Source organism: Miscanthus floridulus, chromosome 19 (assembly GCF_019320115.1).
Source record: "Miscanthus floridulus cultivar M001 chromosome 19, ASM1932011v1, whole genome shotgun sequence".
NCBI classification, from domain to species: Eukaryota; Viridiplantae; Streptophyta; class Magnoliopsida; order Poales; family Poaceae; genus Miscanthus; species Miscanthus floridulus.
In genome coordinates, this window is record NC_089598.1 from 8674089 (window position 1) to 8700143 (window position 26055).

At 45.1% G+C, this 26055-nt stretch overlaps 1 protein-coding gene and 1 pseudogene across 1 annotated transcript; both read right to left on the minus strand.

The window, feature by feature from the left end:
- Positions 1-774: 774 nt before the first annotated feature.
- On the minus strand, positions 775-4229 carry LOC136528644 (putative disease resistance protein RGA4; annotated as a pseudogene).
- A 19021-nt stretch (positions 4230-23250) lies between these two features.
- LOC136527913 (PHD finger protein EHD3-like) lies at positions 23251-24966 on the minus strand. Its single transcript, XM_066520772.1, has 3 exons — positions 24766-24966; positions 24589-24633; positions 23251-24496 (listed from the first exon to the last, which is right to left on the minus strand). The coding sequence occupies exons 1-3, from the start codon at positions 24820-24822 to the stop codon at positions 23621-23623; spliced, it is 978 nt and encodes a 325-aa protein (XP_066376869.1). The 5' UTR covers positions 24823-24966; the 3' UTR covers positions 23251-23620.
- Between the last annotated feature and the right edge of the window lie 1089 nt (positions 24967-26055).

Below are 26055 nucleotides of genomic sequence, written 5' to 3' on the forward strand. Positions count from 1 at the left end.
AGCATCATTGGAATTTCCAAAAGTAAAAAAGAGAATTCATTAAGCATGTTGATATAACGAACCTTGGTTGCAACTTTCATCTAGTCCTCACTTCTCAATCTGAAGCACTCCAGCTTACTCATTAATGCTGCAATTCTCCCTGTAAATGAATGTGGAATTAGAGACATTGCTGGTGAAGTGCCATGGTCCACCGTCCAAGTATTATTAATAGTCTCCTAAATTCGTATATGTAGGGACCAAAAAATGACATATATAAAAAGATATCTATGTAAATATTAATGTGGCCGGCGTGTTGATTCTTAAACTTTGCATGTACGTACGTGTTTACCCATCTGTGTATCAATGCGTGCACTTCATGGCTCACTAGATCTTCTGTACATGGTTGAATAGATGTTCTGCACACTTCATCATTTTAAGGTTTTTTATTTATCTGTAAATCGCGTCACGTCTTGTGATAACTAATACTAGAATAATAACAATCGAGCTCCTGGCCATTTATATTAAATTAGTTAAAATGAAACCAAGAAATTAAGTAGAGATTACCTTGAAGAAGATGGGGGTCTAGAGTTTTCTCCTCGAGGTGATCCAGACGTTGCTGTAGGCTCGGTGGAAGCTGCTTTATACCATCACACAATTGAATCTCAAGAACTCTAAGAGATAAGTATGCTTGATAAGCAGGCCCATTCGGTAAGGATTTCAGGCTTCGGCAAGACGAAACATTGAGTTTTTCCAGTGACGGGACCTCTCCTGACACGGAAACAAGACTGCTGCACCACCAAATCTCCAAGGTCTTGATGGACGGAGGAAGGTTGGCAACCTCTGTCAAGCCATCGCAATGATATATCACTAGAGATTCTAGGCATGGAAAGAAGCAATGGTTACTGCCGGTTGATGATGACTGCTTCAGTACTACAGATGTAGATGCTCCATCGGACATGGACTCTGGTTTGGAATCAAGCTCCACTTGCTCTGTATGAATGAATGAGATACAACACAAGTGTAAAATAAACAATGTTTTCATGGTAGTGTGACATGCCAAAACTAATTTGTACATTATAGAACAGGTAATTTGGCAAGCAAAACGGCCTGTCAGTTTGTTGCTCAGGAGAGGCTTCATCTTCCGTGAGTCCTGTCAGTTTGTTGCACTCGCGAATCTCTAACGTCCTCAAGGATAAATGTCCAATGTTGCTAGCTGTCCAAAACATTTCCATAGCGCCAGTGCACTCGAGCCAGAGAAGAAAAGGTCACACCCTCCTAAGCACAGATCTCCCAGGGCGGATTTATGCTCACGTACTACCACCAGTTCGGCAGATTTTTCTTCTTTATTTGTTGCACTCGAACAAGTAACATTTCCATAGCGCCAGTGCACTCGAGCCCAATAGTTCTACATTTATTAGCCTCGGTGCTTCCGGAAAAGTAGTCAACTCTGGGCAACCAATAACTTCTAGTTGCTCAAGCGAAGGAAATGTTACTTGTTCTCCTAAAGATCCTTGGACCGCCTCCCATCTGTGAAACTTGTCCAGACCACTTAAACACAATCCCTTCAATGCTGGAAACGGGGAGCGGCACTCAGCGCCATCTCTACCGGATGATTTTTTAATCACCGACGCTTTTGGTAATGCTAAGAGCTTTTTACAAAGCACGATCCGTAGATTCTCAACCTCAGGAAATAATATCTGCTCCTCTCCTTGCACCTCATTCCTATCCCATTCCCACCACATCTCAAAATTTGGCATATTCTTCAACGACATCATCTTCAGTTTCTGAAACTTGGACGGGGCACCACCGCTGAACAAGCAATGTAAATTTTGTAGGTTGCTCAGGTGAAGAAACTGGAGGGACGGTAACTGCCAGAGTGCAGGAAGCTTCTCGAGATTTTGGCAATCTTCTAACTCGAGCTCCACCATGCCTTGCAGCTCAAGCATCCATGTTGGAATACCACTGCTACTGCAGCAATACATCCTCAGAGCCTTTAGCCCATCATGAGGTCGGAGGCCTTCCAGCACCTCCTTATGTGCCTCCTTGTCATTATCGTCAGACCATCTTAATGTTAGTTCTTCCAGCCTTTTCTTGTCCCAGAGTTTTGCTGCTTTTGCATCTGCTCCTGTCGCATTTTCAAGCTTCCTTAGCTCCAGCTGGCCACCAAGGTCCAAGTTCTTCAGCGCTTCCATGTTACTGCAACCCGAGCCAGTACCTAATACAAAGCATGTAAGCGTCTGCAGGGAAGTGAGGTGTCCGAGGTTTGGAGGCATGCTCGTTAACTTCGGACATCCGTGAGTGTAGAGGTGACGGAGGGCAGTCATATACTTCATTGCCTTTGGAAGTTGTTGAAGACGTGCACAATAAGATAGGTTCAATGTTTGCAGATGATACAGGATGGTAATGTCTTCAGGAAGTGCTACAATATTACTTCTTGAGAGATCAAGATACCTTAGGTGATGAAGATATTTCGGCTTTAGAAATCGACCTTGCCATGTCTTTAAGGCTCGGACATGCCTCAAATATTTTGATAATTTCTGCACATCTGCTATTTTGGATCTATCACATATTAGTGTCTGGATAGCTGGAGACCCTTTCTCTATGGAAGCATTCAAAACATTTTCTTCAATGTCAACTGATAGAAATAAATGGCGAGCAGAGTATGGAAAATCCTCACTTTGGCTCAGTTTTGTATCTATTGCAGCACATTCTTTTCCCATTGAATCCTGTGCAACATCATGCATAAGGTCATGGATTTTACAAGTAATTTGTCTGTAAAATTTGTCTTGCTGCACCTCCTGAAAAAATGACCTTTGCGCTAGCTCATTGAAAATTTGTTTACCAATGTCTTCAGGACACACTCTTTTTTGCTCCGGGATAAAACTATTAGCGATCCATAGTCGGATCAGCATTTCCACATCAATCTCATGATCCTTAGGAAACATAGCACAAAAGGCAAAGCACTGTCGCATATGTGGTGGCAAGCAATTGTAACTGAGCTTGAGTACTGGTAAGATTCCATTTTCGTCATCACAAATTGTGCTTCGGTTTAATACCGCCTCCCATTCTTGCACGGTATTCTTAGTACGAAGTACACAACCCAATGCTGTAGCAGCTAAAGGAGAACCGGAACATCTCTTCGCAACATCACCAACCATACTGAGTAGCTGATCATCAGGCTTTTGTGCTTGCACACTAAATGCTTCTTTCTCGATAATTTTTTCTATGTAGCTTTGTTCCAAGTGCTTGATCTTATGGGCTTCGATTGTGCCCATGAACCGAGCAATTTCTTCATCACGAGTTGTTGTCAAAACTGAGCTACCGGGGGCACCATGATGAAGGTAGGACCTCAACTTATCCCACTTGTTGGCCTCACGGTTCCATACATCATCTAGTACAAGGAGATACTTCTTCCCACTCACTGCACTTTTAAACATTTCCATTGTTGAACCACCAGTCATTTGATAGCCATTTTTTTAGCCTCTTTCACTATTGTTTCAAACAGGGAGTCCACATCAAAGTTTCCCGACACACACACCCAGATCTGAACCTCGAAGTGCTTCTGAATGGCGAAGTCCTTGTAAACAAGCTGCGCTAATGTGGTCTTGCCCATCCCACCCATTCCTACTATAGGAAGGACTGTGAGACCCACATTGCCCCCTTGGCCAAGCAATGCATCAACAATCTCCTTCTTCTCTTTTGCTCTTGAGTCACTTGCAATGTTCACATAATTGTCTGGCATGTTAGGATCTGTCCGCCTCCACTTCATGGACATTGGTGGCTGTGGTTTGAATTCGAACCTAAAGGTATTCATCTCTGCTATGAGGACATCAATTTCTTGCAAAATCATACGGAGCTTGTTTGCCATCCTATGACGGAACACAAACCGGTTGTGAGAAGGGAAGAGCTTTATGACATCCATACCGAACTGCTTGTAGTGCCCCTCTGCCTTTGCCTTGCGGCGGAGTGCCTCGTACTTGAACTCGTCAAGGACATCGTTCGCCTTGTAGGCCACGGTCCGGAGCTCCTCAAGCCAAGCTTTCGCCCCCTCTCTGTTTTTCGCTGCCTGCTCCTCGGCGTCAGTGATGACGTCCAGGACTGCGGGCAGCTTGCGCTTGAGGAGCTTGTGCTGCTCCTCCATGCCCTCCATGACCTTGTACTGGTCCAGGAGGTGGCTGGAGGCCTTCTCCTTCACCATGGACACCAGCGGCCCGACCACCATGGTGGCCAGTACCTCCGCCATCGGAACTCCTGGAGCTCGATCAGAACACGGGTGCAGGGTGCAAGGAAGCACAGCTGCTGGGTGGTGAAGGGAGTGGATGTGGATCTGATGAGGAGCTGCTTTGGAGGAAGATGTAACCAGTAACGCGTGCGCTGATTTTCTATTAAGTTGCTATCAGCCAAGTGGCTCTGCTTGGTTAGTTGCATCGACCAGAACAATATGATGTAGCCGGCCTAATGTACAGGTGAGATCAGCTCCTTCCTTGCAGTACTAGCCCTCTCACCTTTGAGCACTTTACTGCAATGCAAGACTAGCTTTACTGGAGAATACATTCTTCAATCAGACGACTTTACTCGCTAAGAAAGGTTATGCAATTTATTCTTTAATCAGACGACTTCACTGGAGATTAATTAGCTTCTGGAAGAGGTTCACGCAAGAACGACCAATCATTTACAGAGTCTGCAAACAATCCTACGAGGAAGTCAGCTTCAAGAGCTAGCATCACTGGAATTTCAAAAAAGAAGAAGGGCAGTCATCAAGCATGCTGATATTACGTACGAACCTTGGTTAGAACTTTCATCTAGTCCTGACTCCTCGATCTGAAGCACCCCAGCTTATTCATTAATGATGCGATTCTCCCAGTAAGCCCTGATCATAGATGATGTTAGAATTTATATATGCATGTAAATGAAGGTGGAATTAGAGACATTGCTGGTGAAGTGCCATAGTCCACCGTCCAAATATTACTATTATTATTATCCTAAATTCGTATGTAGGCACCCAAAAGTGTCATATTATATACAAAAAGATATCTATGTAAATATTAAGGCGGCCGGCGTGTTGATTCTTAAACTTTGCATGTACGTACGTATTTACCCATCTGCTGCGTGCACTTCATGGCTCACTAGATCTCCTGTACATGGTTGAATAGATGTTCTACACACTTCATTATTTTAAGGTTTTTTATTTATCTGTAAATCGCGTCACGTCTTGTGATAATTAATACTAGAATAATAACAATCGAGCTCCTGACCAGTTATATTAAATTAGTTAAAATGAAACCAAGAAATTAAGTAGAGATTACCTTGAAGAAGATGGGGGTCTAGATATTTCTCCTCGAGGTTATCCAGACGTTGCTGTAGGCTCGGTGGAAGCTGCTTTAGAGTTTAGACCAAACATTGAGTTGTTCCAGCGACGGGACCTCTCCTGACAGGGATACAAGACTGCCACAATGCGAAATCGTCAAGGTCTACAGCTGGCTGATGATGATGACACCGGCTTCATAACTACAGCTGTAGACACCGTGGATTCATGCTCATTGCTGGACGAGGACGACCCTGCAGCGATCAATGATGACGACGTTTCCAGCCCCGTCGTGTCCTGCTGCTCACCGAATGCAATGGATTTGAGACTCTTGCACTCCCCAATAAATAACGTCTTGAGAGACGTCGATAGGTTTGGGACCTGTACCAAAGATTCGCAGCCACGTATCACTAGGGACTCCAGACGTGGCAGGAGGGTTCCACTCCGTTGTACGAGAGCAGATTGCTCATGAGAAGCTTCATCTTCCGTGAGTCCTGTCAGTTTGTTGCACCATAAAATCCCTAACGTCCTCAAGGATACTAGGCCCTGGAACAATTTCTCTGGCCAGTAGACTAGAGCATCGCACTGAGCAGTTTTTAAAGTTGCTAGCTGTCCAAAACATTTCCATAGCGCCAGTGCACTCGAGCCAGAGAAGAAAAGGTCACACCCTCTTAAGCACAGATCTCCCAGGGGGGATTTATGCTCACCTACTACCACCAGTTCAGCAGAATTTTCTTCCAGCCTGTTCGGTAGGGCTAGCTGGGCTGACTGGTACTGGGCTTATCAACCCAGCCGTTCGGCAGCCCAGCCCCAGCCGAACGGCTGGTTATAAGCCACCCGCTCGTCCTCCGAATCCCCAGCGTGCGGCGCCTCCCTCATATTCTCCCCTTCGCGTCGGTGGCTAGGGTTTCCCGCACAAGCACCGCTCGTCGCCGTCTCTCCGCGCGAGTCCCAGCGGTCATCTGCGTCGTGTCGCCGGGCCCCGTTGGTGGCCACCGGATCCGTCCGCGCCCGCCTCTCTACGCCGTCCTCCTCGCTGGGCCTACGGTGACAGTGACGTCCGCCTCCTTCCCCGATCCTGCCTCCATCGACGACGCCTTCGTCCAGCAAGGTAACACCCGAATCCCACGCCGCCGTCCTCTCACCTGGCCGCCTTTGAGCCCCAGCTCGTCGTCTTGTAGGTTGACCCCCGCGCGGCTAGGGTTTCCCCGCACTCTCGCCGGGCCTCGCTGACAGTGCTCTCCGCCTCCCTCCACGACCCCGCCTCCATCAACGGCGACTCTCTCCAGCACGGTAAGCCCCCGGATTGTACGTCGCCACAGTCTCACCCGGACGGATATGAGCCCCACTGCCTTGTCTTGTAGGTTTACCCCTACGCTACACCCATCATCACCGCCAGGACCCGGTCGACGTCTGCTCCTTCCAGGTGTTTCCGAGCCGCCGTCCTCTTTCCAGGTGTAGCCCATCATTTCCAAATTCGCTATTTGCTTTTTGATCATAGTCCAGGAATTACATACAGTGGTTTTGTTAACACTAGAGCATTTGTAAGCACTAGAGCACATTGTTTGACAGCATACATAAATGAGAAGTAAAAAAACATAAACATCTACGAAGTGAAATCCTTTGTCTCAAATGCCTTGAATGTCCAGTGGCGAATCTGGATTACATGATTATGGGGTCATGTCTATAAATAGGTGGGGTCATATTACTCATTAGGAACTTTTAGTACTATATGCACTAATTTTTCATTGAAATTGTCAAATCCATCGGGGTCGACGGACTCCGATGACAAGCTGTAGCTTTGCCCCTGTGAATGTGAATCCTTTAACAGTAAAGCGAATTATCTGTCGGTGTACCCTTCTTGTAACTTATTTTTAATGCAGAGGTGCTGGAAATATCAAGAACCGCCTACTCAATTAATTCAATTTAAGGCTAAGATTATTTCCATTGAAAGATAAGAGTTTGTTGGTTGTGGAAGTGTGAACTATCATAGTGCAATTCCAAACCTCAGGTAACAGCATATATCAACAAACCAATGTATGCAAGGTAATTGGATAGTAGAAAGGAGAACAGAAGATGCAATATATCATTTATGTATGCTGTCAAACAATGTGCTCTAGAAATTACATACAGTGCTTTTGCTTACACTAGATCATAGGTTACAGGTTCCAGTGTTATGTTTTAGCTTCAAATGCTTCATCTATTACTTCAGATTCCAGGTTGTTTTTACTTGAGTACCAGTGTGTTTGTTGTGTACCTGGAATGGAGAGTTTTCAGCCACTAAGAGCTGTTGATTTGTTGGTACTAGGGGTTTGTCCATTACCTGTCGATTTGTTGGAACTAGGGGTTTCACATGAATACATGCATGCAATCTTGATAATCTCACATGTTTGTATGCCTGCAAATGCGTGTTCACAGTATGCAATATGAGACGTTATATGTTATCGCAGTTATTCTTTTTCTCCCTTCTTGCACTAATAGCAGGGGCTATTGGTTTCTCTGCCATATGCAAGCATTATAGTTTTGTTAGTATAACCCATTTAGCTTGTATCCTTCAACTGCACCCATTCTATAGGCTACTATAACTTTAGAAGCTGCGTCAACACTGCTTAAATGAACATCTTACAAGTATGCTCTATGTTTACACTACAGAGATTTCAGGGACGTTTGATTCGCTGGTGACCAACGCTGCCCAAACTGGCAGCGTCGTCGACTTCCTCTTGCTCTCCACCTGCTGGCAGGCATTACAACCTCCGCTCAAAACACCGCAAACGGTTCGAAAAGGCAAGTTCTCTTTTCCGTCCCCCATTCTCATCTTTGCGTATTGGGAACTGTTAGATATTATGGGCTTGGCCCATTTATTTAATATCTCTATTAAACTCTATGGTCCGTACATGTACATTAATGGTTTTATACCATATGGGAATTTAATCGAGAGGCGACTCTACTTAAATACTTGATCATTGATCGATCTATTTGAGAAGTAAAAGTGAATCACCTGAATGCCACACGCGCGCGCGCGCGCGCCGCCGCCGCAGCCGCCCGGCCCGGCCCGAGCCCGTGCGTGTGGGCATGGGCGTGGCGTGGCGAGGCGAGGCGAGGCAGGCAGGTAGGCAGGCAGGCGGGCGGCCGCGAGCGAGCGGACGGGCGGGCGAGGCCTTTATTTTTGAAACTCCGTTTCCGTTTCCTGTGACGAATTGATTGGAGGTTAACTCCCGTGACTTCTGGCTCTCCGTCTCCGTCTCTCCCACCGCAGAAGGGAGGTGTGACCCCTCGGTGCCGTCGACTTCTCGTCTTCTGGCCTCTGCCTATAAAACAAATCCTCTCCTCTCGGTTAAGCTCTCTTGGCGAAATACACCACTTTCCAGCAGCGCAAGTTCTTCCCGTTCCACCTCCGGCGAGCACCAGAGATGGAAGAGTAGGCCTCCGGAACGCGTCTCCGTCGTGGGCTTCACCTGCTCGGGTGAAGACGGGCGATTATGTTTTTAGGGAGTGTCGGTGGTGGCACGACTACTCGCTGGTGAACCTGTAGCGGTGCCTCTTCACGGCGTCCTTTTCTGCACTGCATCGAGCGGGACGACTACAACAGCAAAGCACCACCATGACTTTTCCTGGTGCGAGCGGCTCCGCCGCAGGGTATAATCTCCTTCACCCTCTTCTGAGTTTCATTATCAATATCATGATGTTCCTAGGCAATACTGCTTTCATTTTCAGCATGCTCTGTTTGGTTGATTTGGATGATTATGCTAGTACTGGTTTTCTGGTTCCTTTTATTTTTGTGATCATCGTGATCTTGATATTTGAGAACACATCTTTTATATTTATGATCATATCTGTGATGCTTCAGCTATGTAAAACAATGTTTCACATATGTTTCGGCTCTATAATTTGTCTTATCATCATGTTAACATTTGTCATGAATTGTTTCTGTCTTTTTATTCATGACTTCACTCTCCTTTTTATTGCGTTATTTTTATGGATTAAAATAAATATGAAAATGCCTTATTTTTCAACATTCCAAAAACGTAATTTCAGGCCATTTTCATCTGTTGGCTTTGCGGGTACGCCGTTTGAGGGCACTCACTACAAGAGGTGGCGTGAGAAAGCCCTTCTGTGGTTGTCGGCCATGCGCTGTGGTCATGTGCTCAATGAGCAGCCTGCTACTGTGAGATCCGATGAGGATGAGCAGGCTTAGGGACATGCTGAGACCATGTGCAAGGCTGCACTGTTGAGCATCATCAATGATTCTTTGATTGATGCCTACATACCACTCCCGACTGGCAGAGCTGTGTGGGAAGCCCTTGAGGCCCGGTACGGTCTTTCCGACGCCGGTTCTGAGCTGTACATCATGGAGCAGTTCCATGACTACAAGATGGTTGATAACCGTCCTGTAGTCGAACAGGCTCATGAGATACAGGGACTGGTGAAGGAATTGGAGCTGTACGGCTGTCCTCTCCCTGACAGGTTCGTGGCAGGGTGCATTATTGCTAAGCTGCCACCTTCCTGGACTGATTTTGCTACTACCTTGAAACACAAGAGACAGCAGTTTAGCATTGCTGAACTTGTTGGCACTCTTGATGTTGAGGACAAGGCAAGAGCAAAGGATGTTAAGGGAAAGAGCAAGGGCGGGAATGGTGAGGCGACTACTAGTGCACATGTGGTGCAAAAGTTTCGTCCTAAGCCACAAAAGAAGAAGCCCCAGCAGGAGCTTAAGCAGAAATCCACTACCTTCTTCAAGAAAGGTAATAATAAGAAGATGGGATTAGACAAGGCAAAGATGAACTGCTTCACTTGTGGGAACACTGGGCACTTTTCTAGAGAGTGTCCTGAGGCTAAGTGGAAGCCCCCACCAAAGGCGAAGACAGTCAACACCATTGAGACTGATGCAGACGCTTCTGGGTATGATAATTTATTTGCATTTACAGTTTGTTCCTCACCTGATTGGTGGGTTGATACAGGTGCAAATATACATGTGTGTGCTGATAAGTCCTTGTTTTCTTTTTACCAGGTCGGGAGGAGTGGAGCCTTGCTGATGGGGAATGGCGCGCGTGCTGGTGTTCATGGTGTTGGTACGGTGGATCTGAAGCTTACTTCGGGGAAGACCGTGCAACTCAAGAACGTGCATCATGTCCCCTCAATAAGGAAAAATCTTATTAGTGGCTCTCTGCTATGTCGAGACGGTTTTAAACTTGTGTTTGAGTCGAATAAATGTGTTATGTCAAAGTATGGAACCTTTGTTGGAAAAGGCTATGAGAGCGGAGGCTTGTTCCGCTTGTCTTTGGTTGATACTTTACCTCTTGCAGTGAATAATGTCGTTAATAACGTTAATGTTGAGATGAATGTTTGGCATTCTCGATTATGTCATGTTAATCTTGGTTGCATGTCCCGCTTAGCTGGTTTGAATTTAATTCCTAAATTTGACGTTGCCAAAAGCTCCAAATGTCATACATGCGTTGAGGCAAAACAACCTCGCAAGCCTCACAAGGCAGCTGTGGCGAGAGAGTTGGCACCACTTGAACTCATCCATTCCGATATTTGTGAAATGAACGGAATTTTGACAAAAGGTGGTAAGAGATACTTCATAACGTTCATAGATGATTGCACTCGATATTGCTATGTGTACCTAATTAAAACAAAAGATGAGGCATTACATTATTTTAAAACCTTTAAAGCTGAGGCTGAGAATCAACTTGAAAAGCATATCAAACGGTTGCGGTCCGATCGCGGGGGAGAATATTTCTCTAATGAATTTTTTGAGTTTTGCGCGGTGCACGGTATAATTCATGAGAGGACACCTCCATACTCACCACAATCCAATGGGATTGCTGAAAGAAAGAACCGCACTCTAACTGACTTGGTGAATGCCATGTTGGAGACAGCTGGTTTATCTAAGGAATGGTGGGGTGAGGCAATTTTAACTGCGAATCATGTCCTAAATAGAGTGCCCACAAAGAACAAAGAAATCACTCCATTTGAGGATTGGGAGAAAAAGATATTAAATATTTCTTATCTTCGCGTTTGGGGTTGTTTGGCCAAAGTGAACGTGCCAATAAACAAAAAGCGAAAGCTTGGACCAAAAACTGTAGATTCTGTTTTCTTAGGCTATGCCATTCATAGTGTGGGCTATCGTTTTTTAATAATAAATTCTAGTGCTCCTGATATGGCTGTTGGAACGGTCATGGAGTCTAGAGATGCCACGTTCTTTGAGAATGAATTTCCAATGAAAATAGGTGCATCTAGCATGTCTAGTCATGATCCTATTCCTGAACTTCATGAATCAAATATACACGCTGATGATAACACCCATGAGCTTGAGCAAAATCCTGAGGAGGATGATAATACTGTCACTCGAAGGAGTAAGAGGCAAAGAGTTGCAAAATCCTTTGGAGAAGACTTTATTATATATCTCGTGGATGACACTCCCACAACCATTTCTGAGGCATACTCTTCTCCTGATTCTGACATGTGGAAGGAGGCAGTGCAAAGTGAGATGGACTCCATTATGTCCAATGGGACGTGGGAAGTGGTTGACCGTCCATTTGGTTGCAAACCTGTGGGCTGTAAATGGGTGTTTAAAAAGAAGCTGAGGCCTGATGGTACAATTGAGAAGTACAAAGCTAGGCTTGTTGCTAAGGGTTATACACAGAAGGAAGGTGAAGATTACTTTGATACTTACTCACTTGTTGCTCGATTGACGACCATTCGTGTGTTGCTATCCCTGGCTGCCTCACATGGTCTTTTCATTCATCAGATGGATGTTAAGACAGCCTTCCTAAATGGAGAGCTTGAGGAAGAGATCTACATGGATCAGCCTGATGGGTTTATTGCAAATGGTCAAGAGGGTAAAGTTTGTAAGTTATTGAAGTCCCTATACGGCCTAAAGCAAGCCCCCAAGCAGTGGCATGAGAAGTTTGATAAAACTTTAACATCAGCCGGCTTTGTTGTGAATGAAGCTGATAAATGTGTATATTATCGGTTTGGTGGTGGTGATGGTGTGATACTATGCCTATATGTGGATGATATATTAATATTTGGCAACAATCTAAATGTGATTAAAGAAGTAAAAGATTTTTTGTCGAGTAACTTTGAGATGAAAGACTTGGGAGAGGCTGATGTTATTCTCAACATTAAGCTTTCAAGGGAGGAAGGAAATGGTGGGGTAACTCTTATGCAGTCTCATTATGTGGAAAAGGTCTTGAACCGATTTGGGTACAGTGAGTGTATGCCTGCTCCTACTCCGTACGATCCAAGTATTCATTTGAGGAAGAATCACATAATTGCAAGAGACCAATTGAGATATTCACAGATAATTGGTTCTCTTATGTACCTAGCTAGCGCAACCAGGCCTGATATCTCGTTCGCTGTAAGCAAACTGAGCCGGTTTGTGTCAAATCCGGGAGATACTCACTGGAATGCTCTTGAGAGAGTGCTGCGCTATTTGAAAGGGACAATGAGTTACAGCATTCACTTTTCCAGGTATCCGAGGGTACTAGAGGGTTATTGTGATGCTAATTGGATTTCTGATGCGGATCAGCTGTATGCCACGAGTGGATACGTGTTTCTACTTGGAGGTGGTGCTGTTTCTTGGAAGTCTTGCAAGCAGACTATCTTAACGAAGTCTACAATGGAAGCAGAACTGACCGCATTGGATACCGCTAGTGCTGAGGCAGAGTGGCTCCGTGATCTCCTGATGGATTTGCCGATTGTTGAGAAACCAATCCCAGCAATTTCCATGAACTGTGATAATCAAACTGTGATCACTAAGGTAAACAGTTCTAAGGATAACATGAAGTCCACAAAGCATGTGAAGAGACGTTTGAAGACTGTCAGAAAACTGAGAAACTCCGGAGTAATTGCATTGGACTATGTCCATACATCAAATAATCTAGCAGATCAATTCACTAAGGGTCTATCACGCAATGTGATAGAAGGTGCGTCGAGGGAACTGGGTTTGAGACCCACATAGAGCCATCAACAGTGGTAACCTATCCTATGTGATCGGAGATCCCGTGAATTAGGATGGCGAAACAAGCTGTTGATTGACTGAGGGAGAGACCCCTTAGATTATAGCTCAGTTCGTTGGAGATGCACCGTCTCTCTAATACTGTTAGGCAGGATGATTAAGTTCTTAATGTGATCCGAGCGGCTTGGTATAGCGGGGATGTTGTCCTACAGAACATCCTATAAGGAACACACCTATATGAGCTCGATTGCTAGTCACAATCTATGAGATGTGGGTAATCTCTAGATGCTCATGAAAAGGCCTCGAAGTGTGACTTATATGCTTCAAAACAGAGGGAAGGCACTTGGCAGCCTAGTATCAGTTAAGAGGCTATGTGAAACTCATCTCGCACAAAACTGTCAATTCAAGGTTCTGTCCATTGTTCAGTTGTGGATGAGTGTAGCTAGCTTTCTAGATGGATGTTCAACTTAACAGTCTCCATCGAAACACTGGTATATAAAAGGAATGTGGTTCTGAGAACTTCAAACTGCGTACCCTAGAGTTTGGTGGGGATTGTTAGATATTATGGGCTTGGCCCATTTATTTAATATCTCTATTAAACTCTATGGTCCGTACATGTACATTAATGGTTTTATACCATATGGGAATTTAATCGAGAGGCGACTCTACTTAAATACTTGATCATTGATCGATCTATTTGAGAAGTAAAAGTGAATCACCTGAATGCCACACGCGCGTGCGCGCGCTGCCGCCGCCGCCGCCCGGCCCGGCCCGAGCCCGTGCCCGTGGGTGTGGGCGTGGCGTGGCGAGGCGAGGCGAGGCGAGGCGAGGCAGGCGAGGCAGGCAGGCAGGCGGGCGGCGGCGAGCGAGCGGACGGGCGAGGACTTTATTTTTGAAACTCCGTTTCCGTTTCCTGTGACGAATTGATTGGAGGTTAACTCCCGTGACTTCTGGCTCTCCGTCTCCGTCTCTCCCACCGCAGAAGGGAGGTGTGACCCCTCGGTGCTGTCGACTTCTCGTCTTCTGGCCTCTGCCTATAAAACAAATCCTCTCCTCTCGGTTAAGCTCTCTTGGCGAAATACACCACTTTTCAGTAGCGCAAGTTCTTCCCGTTCCACCTCCGGCGAGCACCAGAGATGGAAGAGTAGGCCTCCGGAACGCGTCTCCGTCGTGGGCTTCACCTGCTCGGGTGAAGACGGGCGATTACGTTTTTGGGGAGTGTCGGTGGTGGCACGACTACTCGCTGGTGAACCTGTAGCGGTGCCTCTTCACGGCGTCCTTTTCTGCACTGCATCGAGCGGGACGACTACAACAGCAAAGCACCACCATGGCTTTTCCTGGTGCGAGCGGCTCCGCCGCAGGGTATAATCTCCTTCACCCTCTTCTGAGTTTCATTATCAATATCATGATGTTCCTAGGCAATACTGCTTTCATTTTCAGCATGCTCTGTTTGGTTGATTTGGATGATTATGCTAGTACTGGTTTTCTGGTTCCTTTTATTTTTGTGATCATCGTGATCTTGATATTTGAGAACACATCTTTTATATTTATGATCATATCTGTGATGCTTCAGCTATGTAAAACAATGTTTCACATATGTTTCGGCTCTATAATTTGTCTTATCATCATGTTAACATTTGTCATGAATTGTTTCTGTCTTTTTATTCATGACTTCACTCTCCTTTTTATTGCGTTATTTTTATGGATTAAAATAAATATGAAAATGCCTTATTTTTCAACAGGAACTACCCTCCGTATAACATAAGATATGCATCCATGTACATAATCCCTTCGAATGACGATCCTTGCATCAGATGAGCCAGGAACGTGCTAGCTGGGATGATAGAACCTGCTCTCTCCTTCTTGACCTAATCATCAAGCAGAAAGACCTCTGTCACTAGAACACCACTTCGCCAACCTCACTAGGGTGGACCAATGTCGTTCGTGGCTTCAACGAAGTCACGAGGCTCGGGTACACCAAGAAAAAGTGCCAGAACAAGTACAACGAGCTGAAATGTTTGTATTTCAATTGGCGCTACGGTCAGACCCATACTGGGCTAGGCCGTGACCCGCTTACTGGAGAGGTTACAGCTGACCCCGAGTGGTACGGCGCCAGCCCCGGGGTACTAACTACACGCATTTCCTAGACTATTTTTTAGCAATTAGGTTCCCACTAACTCAGTACTAACTTCGCCATCACTGGAACACGTGCAGGAAAGTAGCCAACCCGCTCGTGACAAGTTCAGACGCCCCCAATGCTGTGAGCAACTGATCATGATTTTGGGACGCACCCCACGTGATAGGGGCGAGTTGGTATCGGCGGGGGGGGGGCATCAACCTGACAAGACACCCAGTAGTGGAAGCCCTCGCACTCCTCCGGGCTTGTCGGACGAGCCGGTCCTACCACATAGTGGTGGTCAGCCCTCGAAGAGAGTCCATAGGGAATATTCTGTTAACAGTCCTCGCAGTAAGAAGAGTAGCAAGACTCCATCCATTGACGACTGCCTTGAAGACCTGAGCCACATCATCTGGGAGGCTAGGTCCCAGAAAGCCCGTCAAGGCACAGATGCTGAGGAGTTGGCCCAAGTCCATCAAATTCTGTTGCAAGATGGTTACAGCGAGACTGATGTAGTATTCGCGCAAGCCCTTAACCTTTGCAACAACAGGCTCCATCATTGGGCTTTTCTTAATATGAAAACTAAAGAGGGCCGGCTGAACTAGATCAATGTGACGTGGGACTTCGTGTGCTCCACAAAGTCCCAGTGATCAGCACTATTGTTCGTACTGCGGTTTTTTCTACTATTTCTATTTTCCACCATGTGCATGTTGAGTTGATTCTGTTTGTTGTTTCGTTATGTTCATTTTGTTTGTTTTAACAAAGACCTTTGTGGAGAACTACGTGCATGTCATTGTCTCTGTGTTTTGAATAAAATATATGTGTCGTGCTGTGAGCGTTGTAAGACCTTATGCATGGATCAAGTTTTTGTTGTTCATTCCTTACATACATTTGTCTAGGTGGTAGTGCCAACTACCTAGTTCAGGTAACTTGACATGTTCACTTATTAGCAAATGTTTTGTTCCCAATATATGCATCAGCATCTTACTGATTTGTGCCCATTTGCAGGTAGCATAATGAGCAGCACTGACGAGTCATCGTACAGCGACACTTCCTAGTGATGGACCGAGCACTGTGATCTTGGAGAAGGCAACAGTCATGCTGCGGAGGTTGAAAGGTATTATGTCGCAACAAATGCCTGAGGTAAATCCTCCTTGTCCCATTCCTAAACTATCTGGAGCCCAATGGATGCAGCTTACCCTTGCCGACCAAACCAAATGTATAGACAATTTGCGCATGACGCGTGATGCCTTCATGCATTTGCATGACACCCTGCTTCCTTTCGGCCTGCCCTCAACAGATAAGTGTACCTCGGTAGAAGCTTTAGGCATGTACATCTGGACCTGTGCCCACCAATCTGCAAGTAGAGAGTGCAAAGATAGGTTTGAAAGGTCTTTAGATACAGTTAGCAGAAAGATAACAGCAGTTGCAGAGGTCATGTATAGGTGGGCAAGTACTGTCCTAGTGCCCGCAGATAGGAACTATGCACGCGTAAGCCAGAAACTTGCTGCATATGCACCATGGTTTGATGGATGCATAGGTGCTATAGATGGCACGCACATAGAGGTTGAGGTTAACCGTGAAGCAAAGGCTGATTTCTTCAATAGGAAAGGCGAAACAACAATTAATGTTTGCGCCATCGTGGATATGGATGGCCGTTTCACATACGTGGGGGCCGGGAAGGCAGGGGCATGTCATGACATGGCGGTGTTGAAAGACTGTCAGGACGACGGTTGGTTCCCGCATCCCCCAGCAGGTTCGTGATGCCTAGCAAAAATTTTTACTTTGTGTATGCCTAGCAAAAGATTGCTTGATATATGATATACATATGCACTTTGGTGATCTGTTGGTTTTGCTTGGATGATGTAGCATTGATGAAATCTCATATGTTGATTCAGCTAAATATTCTGCATTACATGTCATCTGCTGATAAGCTTTAGAATTTTACAGGATTGTGCTTGTTTCTAATTCTAGCCTTTCTATGTTGTACAAGAATGCACTACTATTATGAAAAGGAATGTTCTTCTGTGCATATAGGCAAAATTTATAGACTAAAGGAAGTATTTGAAAACTAGTTACATTCTGATATGAAAAATCACAACGTTTCAGTCAGTGTTGACAGGACTAATTGGTGATCTGTTGTCATATCTTGTAGGCCGGTACTACCTAGCGGACGCGGGTTACATAGATATGCCAGGTTACATGACTCCCTACAGAAACACAAGGTATCATATGAACGATTTTAGGGGCGTAGAGTTTCATCGGTTGCAGCGGGAGGAAAAATTCAACTACATTCATGCGAAGTTGCGAAATGTCATTGAAAGGAGGTTTGGGGGCTTGAAAGAACGTTGGCATATTCTGAATGGGGTGCCGTACTGCAAGAGGAAGAAGCAGGGTATGATAGTCATTTCATGCTTTGCTTTAGAAAATTACTTGTGGATGCTTAAGTACGGAGCTGATCCACCTTCGTATGAGCTGCCGGAGTGGGTTGAGCTAAATCAGGGAACCCCAACCTCTGGAGTTAGGGAGTTGATATCTATGGTTGTGTGGAGTGGTATCTGATTTAGGAAAGTTGAGGTAATGCAGCTACTTTCTAAATATCTGCCTGCTGTTTACAGTACTGAATTGTGGTAGGTAATTACTCCTCAAACATTAGCACCTCAAAATTAAAATTAGATAACTGTTAGTATACTAAGCTTTTCTTTGCATAGTTGATTACACCTCAAACATGTGAACCTATCACTACTGGTAGAATTGCAATGGTAGGATCAGGAGTAGGATCAGTCACATGGTTCCCTGGTGCTTCAGTTGGTACTGTATGTCCTTGAAATTAGATAACTGTTAGAATACTAAGCTATTTTATGTCCTGACGGAGTATTTGGTAATTCTCAAAACCTTCAGGATTTCCCCGCTGGCCCATCAAGCAAGTTCGAGGATTTGAAGGACTTTGTGAGATCAAATTTGAGATATGTGAATGGGTAGGCCTCTCAGTGGTGGCTGCTCAGGTTAGATTCTGCTGTATCTCCACTGCAGTAAAAGGCAATTGTTCATTATTGTAGAATTCTACCTTGCATATGACTAGTAAATGTTGTACAAGTTCTTGTGAATGGAGTTAGAAGACACTCGACACTAGTATGTGCAACTTAGTGTGGTGGGGTTTGAACATTCTGCCTTTGAAGAATGCTTAGAAACAAATCGCTTCTAGCATATGCTTTCTTAAGATTGTTTGAGAAATAAGCAAACATGACTGGTGCAATGATTGTACCTCATCTGTTTAAAAGTGATAATAATCATTTTTCTAAATGAAATCAGGTGCTGGCATCCTATTCTAGGGGGATTCCAAATTTTGCTTCTCATATGTTTCTGTTTAATTTGAGTAGCTGCATCATCAAAATTGTACTTTCTGAAGGAAAAACTAGACTTTTGAGCATGAGTGACCCTCTGTTAACATATTCAGTTTTTCAGGTGTTATCAATCATTACTGGGGATGGTACAACTTTGCCTGCGAGGCTGCCTCTCTTGAGAAATCAGGCCCAACATTTGAACCTCAAACATGTTGATTACACCTCAAACATGTGAACCTGTCACTGCTGGTAGAATTACAATGGTAGGATCAGCAGTATTTTAGTTCCATAATATTTGAAAGTTAGCATCATGGTAGAACTGTATTTGTTTTAAGTTCACATGCTTACTTCATCTTTTCATTCAACAAAGTTAATCAACAGGCCACATGAAGGTCCAGACGCAAGAGACAAGCGACATGATCTCTTAGGAATGGATAATGGATATACAATTGATCATGAAGTAGAATGTGGGAAACTAATTACTCTCTTCAGTGCACCAGACTACCCACAGTTCAGGTGATAATTTTTGCTTCCATCTTCGATATTGAATCCCTTCTTGGCTTATTGTTGCAAGTTCTGTAAGAGATTTATTCACCTTCTAAAACTTTTTGACTAATATATAAGTTCTGCCTTTTTTGTATCCTTTGCATATTATGGTAATAATAATATGGTGTTAACTCTTTGTTTCTGGACCTGGTATAGGCTACAGAGGAACGGCATAACAATCGTGGAGCATATATTGTCCTTAATCCACCTGATTTTGCTACTCCTGTTTTCCGTAGCTTCGAAGCTGTAAAGCCTCGACCTGTGGTATGTGACTCAATCCTCAATAATATACTCAGAACTACTTGATTTTGTAATGTGAGACTTAAACAATCAATCTGGAGTGGGGGAAACAAATCAATTGACCCGGAGTATCTTTTTTCTTTTGTTTTCCTATATATATGCAGGCCTTAGATGGTGTACATGATGCTGTCACCTAGGAAGCCAACAGATGACTGTCTAGACGCGTCACTAATGTGCTTTTTCTAGCGTAGTGGAAACTAGAAATCACAGTTCAACTAAATCATACATCGTTATACTATCAGGCTTGAAATTCAATGTCCAAGTCTCGATCTTGTCCACCATCTTAGAGACTGTTCTTTGGTTCCTTCTCCTTGGGCATGGGAAGTGAGCCTAGCTACTGATTGGGTGGGAGGTGTGGTTGTGCACCCAACCACTCAGGTTCAAGTCTCCTCTTGGCTTGAATTTGGTGCCTATTTTCTCTTCTTAATTAATGAAAAGCGGCCTAGTTCCTCCTAGGTTGGATCTCGTTTTTTCTTCTCGTTGGGCATCACCGACCACTTCTGCACCAAGGATAAACCAGCAAAGATCACCTCAGTAGGAGGTTTAGCAAATTTTCTCACAATGGCCATCTTGTTCCTACTTCCTAGTCCTCCACAAAAGACCTGCAACCAAAAGAATCACAAAGCCACACTGAATCCCCATCCTACGGAGCCATTTCTCCATGAAATCCCACAAAGAACTGGAACCCCTTCCCACCCAAAAGTCTCCCAAATACAACTCAATTTAATTTGTGATGTTTTTAGAGGGTCGATGCGGGTGAACAGGACGTATAGCTTGCATACAAGTTAAATGCTTTACACCCGGGCGTCCAGCAAGCACGGACGCTTGCTTAATGGGCCTACGGACCGGCTTAGGCAGCCTCCCGAATTCCTGCACGTAGTCCAGATTGTTTCCCCACTCCCGAACGTATCGGCCACTTCCACCGCTGTCTGCACAGCGACTGCCTCCAGCCACGTCGTCCGCTCATCGTAGCTGCTACTCCGCCTCGTTGTTGCCACTGCACACCTCACCTCACGTCGCGCGCGCCGCCCGTTCCCCCCCCCCTCCATCGCACGAGCCTCCCGTGCTCCCTCCTGTCGCTGGTGCTGGTGGTGCTCGCTCCGCCCGTGGTGCGCACCGCCCGCCGGGCGAGCCAAGCCGGGTGCTGGTGGCGCTGGCTGGTGGTGGTGCTCATGCACGCCGCTGGAGCTAGGTGCTAGTGGTGCTCGTGCGCTGCCGTGGCCTCGCCACCGGCTCCGACCCCAATGGCTGGAATTGACCGGCCCGGGCCTCCCCCATGTTGGAAACGCATGCATGTTTCAAGTGCTTCGGATGTTTCATAGGTTTGTTGCAAATGTTTCATACGGATATTGCAAAAGCAGATCAGGATGTTGCATATGTTGTAATGGTTGTACACATATGTTGCATGCTCCTGTTTTCAATGTTTCATCTGTTTTTTTACATATGTTGCAAGTGTGCTTATCTGGATGTTGCATATGTTTTCACACATATGATACAAGTGTTTTATCTGGACTAGGTTCGTGCCCGTGCGTTGCTACGGGATAGTTAACATTTTATACTACTAAAAGCACACGGATCGCACGATAAGATAACAATACTGTAAAATTAAATACCAACGTTAAAGTGACATTTAATCCAAAAAGCAAAATTTATGAAATTAACACAATCACGTAGAGCGCGGCATCGCAGGCTCACAAACCCTTCAACGATTCTCTTATGAATATTTTAGTTGTAGATCGCACACCTGTCAACGATTCTCATACACACGTGGCTTGCGGCTTATTACAAAAACATATAAAGTCTGTTTCATGATCTTTATCACCTGTAGATCTAGTTTGTATAAACCTAACAAAATTAGTTTGTATAACCTAACAAAATTTATTATTATGCATTTTATACTTTTAAGTTGATTTGATCATTTTTAGAAAATAATAAAAAGCTAATAAACATTTTTATTTGGGTACCCTAAACTTTTCCAAATTGATTCAAACATTCTTTTTATTTAGTTATGAACCATATTCTCTTTGTATTTAGTCCCCACATCCTTTTTTTTACCTACAGTATTTAGACTACAGTGATTGAAAATTCTGAAGAAGCACCACGTTTTTTAAAAGCACTATGTTTGTTTTGAAATGGATAAGAGTGTGTCAAGATCATCACCACCGGTTCTTGAGTGACCTCTTGCTGACCCCGGTTGTACTCCAGCGCTCCATAAAAAAGATCACCATCGTCTTTAAATTAAATAAAGCTTCCGGTACCTTCCAAATACCCTCTCTCTTTTTTCTCTCTCTACCTTATCACCAACGCACACAGAACCGCACACGCGTATCGGCCTCGCACCTCCCGTTCTCGCACATGGCGTGGAAGCACCGTCGTCGCGGCCACAGGCCATTGCCGTACCTCCGCGCCGCCCTTGCCTGCCCTCCCAGGCGCCTCCGCGCATGTCCCGGCAGCGGCAGCCGCAGCCGCGCGCGACCCCCGGCTGCTCCTCCGTGATCACCGGCGGCGGCCGCGGCCGCTCGCGACTTTCGACGGCTCCTTATCCGCGACCGGCAGCCGCAGACGCATCTGTATGTATCCGTCTTCCCAGCAGCGACACCTCTGCGTCCGCGCCTACCCGCAACCCCGCCAAACGCAGCGGAGGCGCAGCTCAGACATAGCGGGCTCGTCGAGCAATCGGGCCTGCCCACCGCGCGGGGAGCGCAAGGTCGAGTTCAGCTGCAACAACGGATACGGAGAGCGTTCTGAGCCATGGCCGAAGCTAGCTCTCGAGCAGGTGCTGACCGGTCGCCGCACCACCGCAAGGAACGACGCCGCCACCGGCGGCCTTCTTCCCTTCCTAGCCGACCTTCTCCGCCTCAGCTACGCCGTCTCCGACCGAGCGCCGACCGGATCTGGCCTGGCTGCACCGCACCCACACGCCGCACGCCGCTCCGAGTTCGCCTTCCCTCCCTCCGTGTCCGACACAGATCCGCAAGTACGCTACGCCGCCGTACACACACGCCGGCTTTTCCTCCCTCCGTGTCCGACGCAGCGCCGCCAAATTCCCTCCGCACAGCTGCGTTTTCCATGGCAGCAAGTTTGAATGAAAATCGGAATTGAAAACAAAATCAGCTCGGATCGCTACCGACGTCCCGCGCTGGTCGCACGCCTCCCCTCGGATTGTTATATAGGTTGGCCTTCCCACATGCGTGCGCACACACCCAAATTCTCCGAATTCAGGCAACCATGCAATGCAAAGTCTCGGTACCATCAACGGTAGTATGACTACGAAGGACACAACTCCCGCCATCTCCTCGTCTAACTAATTTAGGCACAAGCAGGGTACGATGCATTGACACCAGGGTTCTCAGGCCATCTGGGTCACCATACTACCAAAGCCATCACGATTGAAACAAATCCACGACATGAATATGACACTTCAAAAAAAAATGAAGATGTATAATTGTTCAGCTATCACACAAGTTCTCTGCCTAAAGGGTTCAATCAGATATATATATATATATATATATATATATATATATATATATATATATATATATATATATATATATATATATATATATATATATATATATATATATATATATATATATAATAGCAGTAACAAACTTTCACAGACATCGATGACAGGCTATGCAAAAGTATGTAAGAGCAGCACACATTGTTTAACAAAAACAAAACAAGTAACAGACATGTACATATCATCGATAAAGCGATGTCAACATGGGTGGGTGTCAGTGTTACCACTTACCATCAGGTAAAGGGCAGACACAACATAACAGCGCAACAACTTACTCGAAATAGTCACAAGAATTCCAGGAAGAAAATAACAGGACAGGAAATCAACATCAGCAGTTCATCCGCAGGGACCAAAGTGCGCATCCACACGGATGCCACCATCTCGTCTTCCCCAGCCAACAGGACATTTCCCCATGTGTACACAACCCATCCTCCGATTATTCAAGCTGTCAAGAGTAATGTATACCGCCTTCAGAGGGACCAAAGAATCATTTCCTTTCTTTTACCCTAGTAAGCCTGTTAAACCTCATCCACACCGCTGCTACTTATTTTTCTGGAGCAGCAGCTGCATGCACCTTTGGCCTTTTGGCATCAGGAACACGCTTGGCCTTCTGCAGGATCGACTTCTCATACCTCTCCATCCCACGTGCTGACCTCCGCGCATTACACAACATGCAGTACCAGTTACCTCTCGGGATACATTCGAGAGGCGGAGTCGTGCAGTAAATGTGATAAGCATCATCACAGCCATCACACAATACTATTTCTTCATCATCCTTGTTTCTGAAGCAGCGTCTGCACAGGCAAGACGGGCAGTACCAGCATGCTAGATTCTTCTGCTTCTCACTTGCAATCTGGCTTTCTTTCATGCACAGGACATGATAGAACTTGTAAGCACAGTAAGGATGGCCGCATACCAAGAACTTCCTGTTCTCATCTTCACATGTGCCACAATGCTTGCACAAGTTTGCTAGAGCAGTTGTTGAGAGGTCCGGTTCACTGTCTTCATCCATGCTTGACACTGAGCTCTCCTGCGTTTTGATGGCCAATTCAGGTTGGATAACATCTTCAGCGGGTTCTTCTGGCTTCTCCACCACGAGCCACTCGCATACATCGCAGCCTTCATGTGATCTGCCATTGTTGTTATTCTTTGAAGGTCCGTCTAATCCAACACAGCTGGGACAGTACCATTTTGCTGGGGCCTCTTCATCAATGGCAAGCTTGAGACATGAAACATGGTATGCAGCTTCACATCTATCACAGATAATTCTTCCTTCGCTGTCTGCCTTTCCGCCACAATCCTTGCAAATTCCATCCGATCCAGATGTCCCAGTTTGTTTGGGTATCGTAGAATGGCCAGAATCGCAAGGGGGAGTCAACTCCCTTAGGGCTTTGTGGGCGCCACCACCCAAATTTGTTTCCTAATAAAGAGTGCAGTTATTAATGAATGGGGTTTAACAAATCCTAACAACAAAACAATGGTCAGCAGACATGTTCATAGCACACCACTCACCTCTATCCTGTGTTCAGCCACATCAATTTCTGAAACGCCAGAAGCCTACAAAGAATATTTCTATAAGCAATGACCAACATAAATGGAATGATTTCAACAATACAACGCCCTGAATCAAAATCTATGGCTATCACCATAAATTATGCCAACGAAGCACCAACAGAAAACTCATGTTACCTGCTTTTGATGAGAAGCTTGTGAAATCAGTGAGAGACTGCTTGCCAGACCAGCCATTTGTTGGCCAACATGTTCAATCTTCTTCCATATCTAGATAATAAACAAATATACATACATATTAGAAGAAACAAACAGCATTGATGGTATGTTTTCAACTGCATGTTTATGGTAACTTCTGGGGGTGTTTGGTACATGAATAACAGCAAACAAAAGAATTTACAGATGAGAGAAAAATGGAAAAACAAATATCAGAGGACCTCTTTGGCCATTGAGATATATAGGAGGTACTAACACATAAACCAAATCTAATTGCTTATTCCTTGGCCCCAAAAATATTAAGATAACTTTCCTGATTTTGCCTTCTTTCATTTAAGAACAGCAGTGAACAAGGTAAATAAATGCTTCCTCACAATACATGGATTGAAACATACTTATTGAGTAGTTGTGTATGGCAGCGTGACGCAACCCATGTCCGATTTATGTGCATTCATGACTACCATCACCTTGTGATTCACTTCAAGAGAGAAGTCCAAGGGAGTTGGCAAGGTGAGGTCAAGGGCAGCGGATGACACGGGCGGCGAGGAACAGAGCACAGATCCATGAAGACCAAGACAGCGGATCCCTTCCCACGAGAAACAGCTATTAGATGTCCTTTATTGGAAAAGGAGGCAATAGATCTCTGATTGGCCTCAAGCCAGTAGAGAAATATGGCTATGAGGTCACATATACGCCCTTTTGGTTGAGCATACCTATTCCAGCTACAGTGGCATTGGAAAATGATTCTGATGTTTGGAATTTGGATGGTTATTAGAAGAATTTGCAAGGGCCAACCCATGCGCTGGAAAAAGGGACCTGAAACAGGCAGCGAACACAGGAAGAATCATTCCTAACTATATGACCTTTTGAATCTATGTAGTCAAACAGACAAGCAAAAGGGACAGGTTTCAAATTTTGAGCATTGAAATAACCTACCATAGGCTCTCAAGTAGAACCACATAGTTATTAGGACCGGACCGGAAATCGAACTGGTGAGACCGTCGGTTCACTGGTTCACTGGTCCAACCGTTAAGAACCGGTTGAGCCGCCGGTTCGATAGTTTTGGACCGGATGAATTGAACCGCCTACAAATACTTCAAACCGGTGTAATATAATGAAATATAACTGATAATTAGCAACATATAGTTGATCATATATACAAATAATCTAATAAAGAACATAATTATTTAACCATTTTCTAGTTAATCTAGCTACAATTATATATAAAAAAATATGCATGAAAAGATAATATAT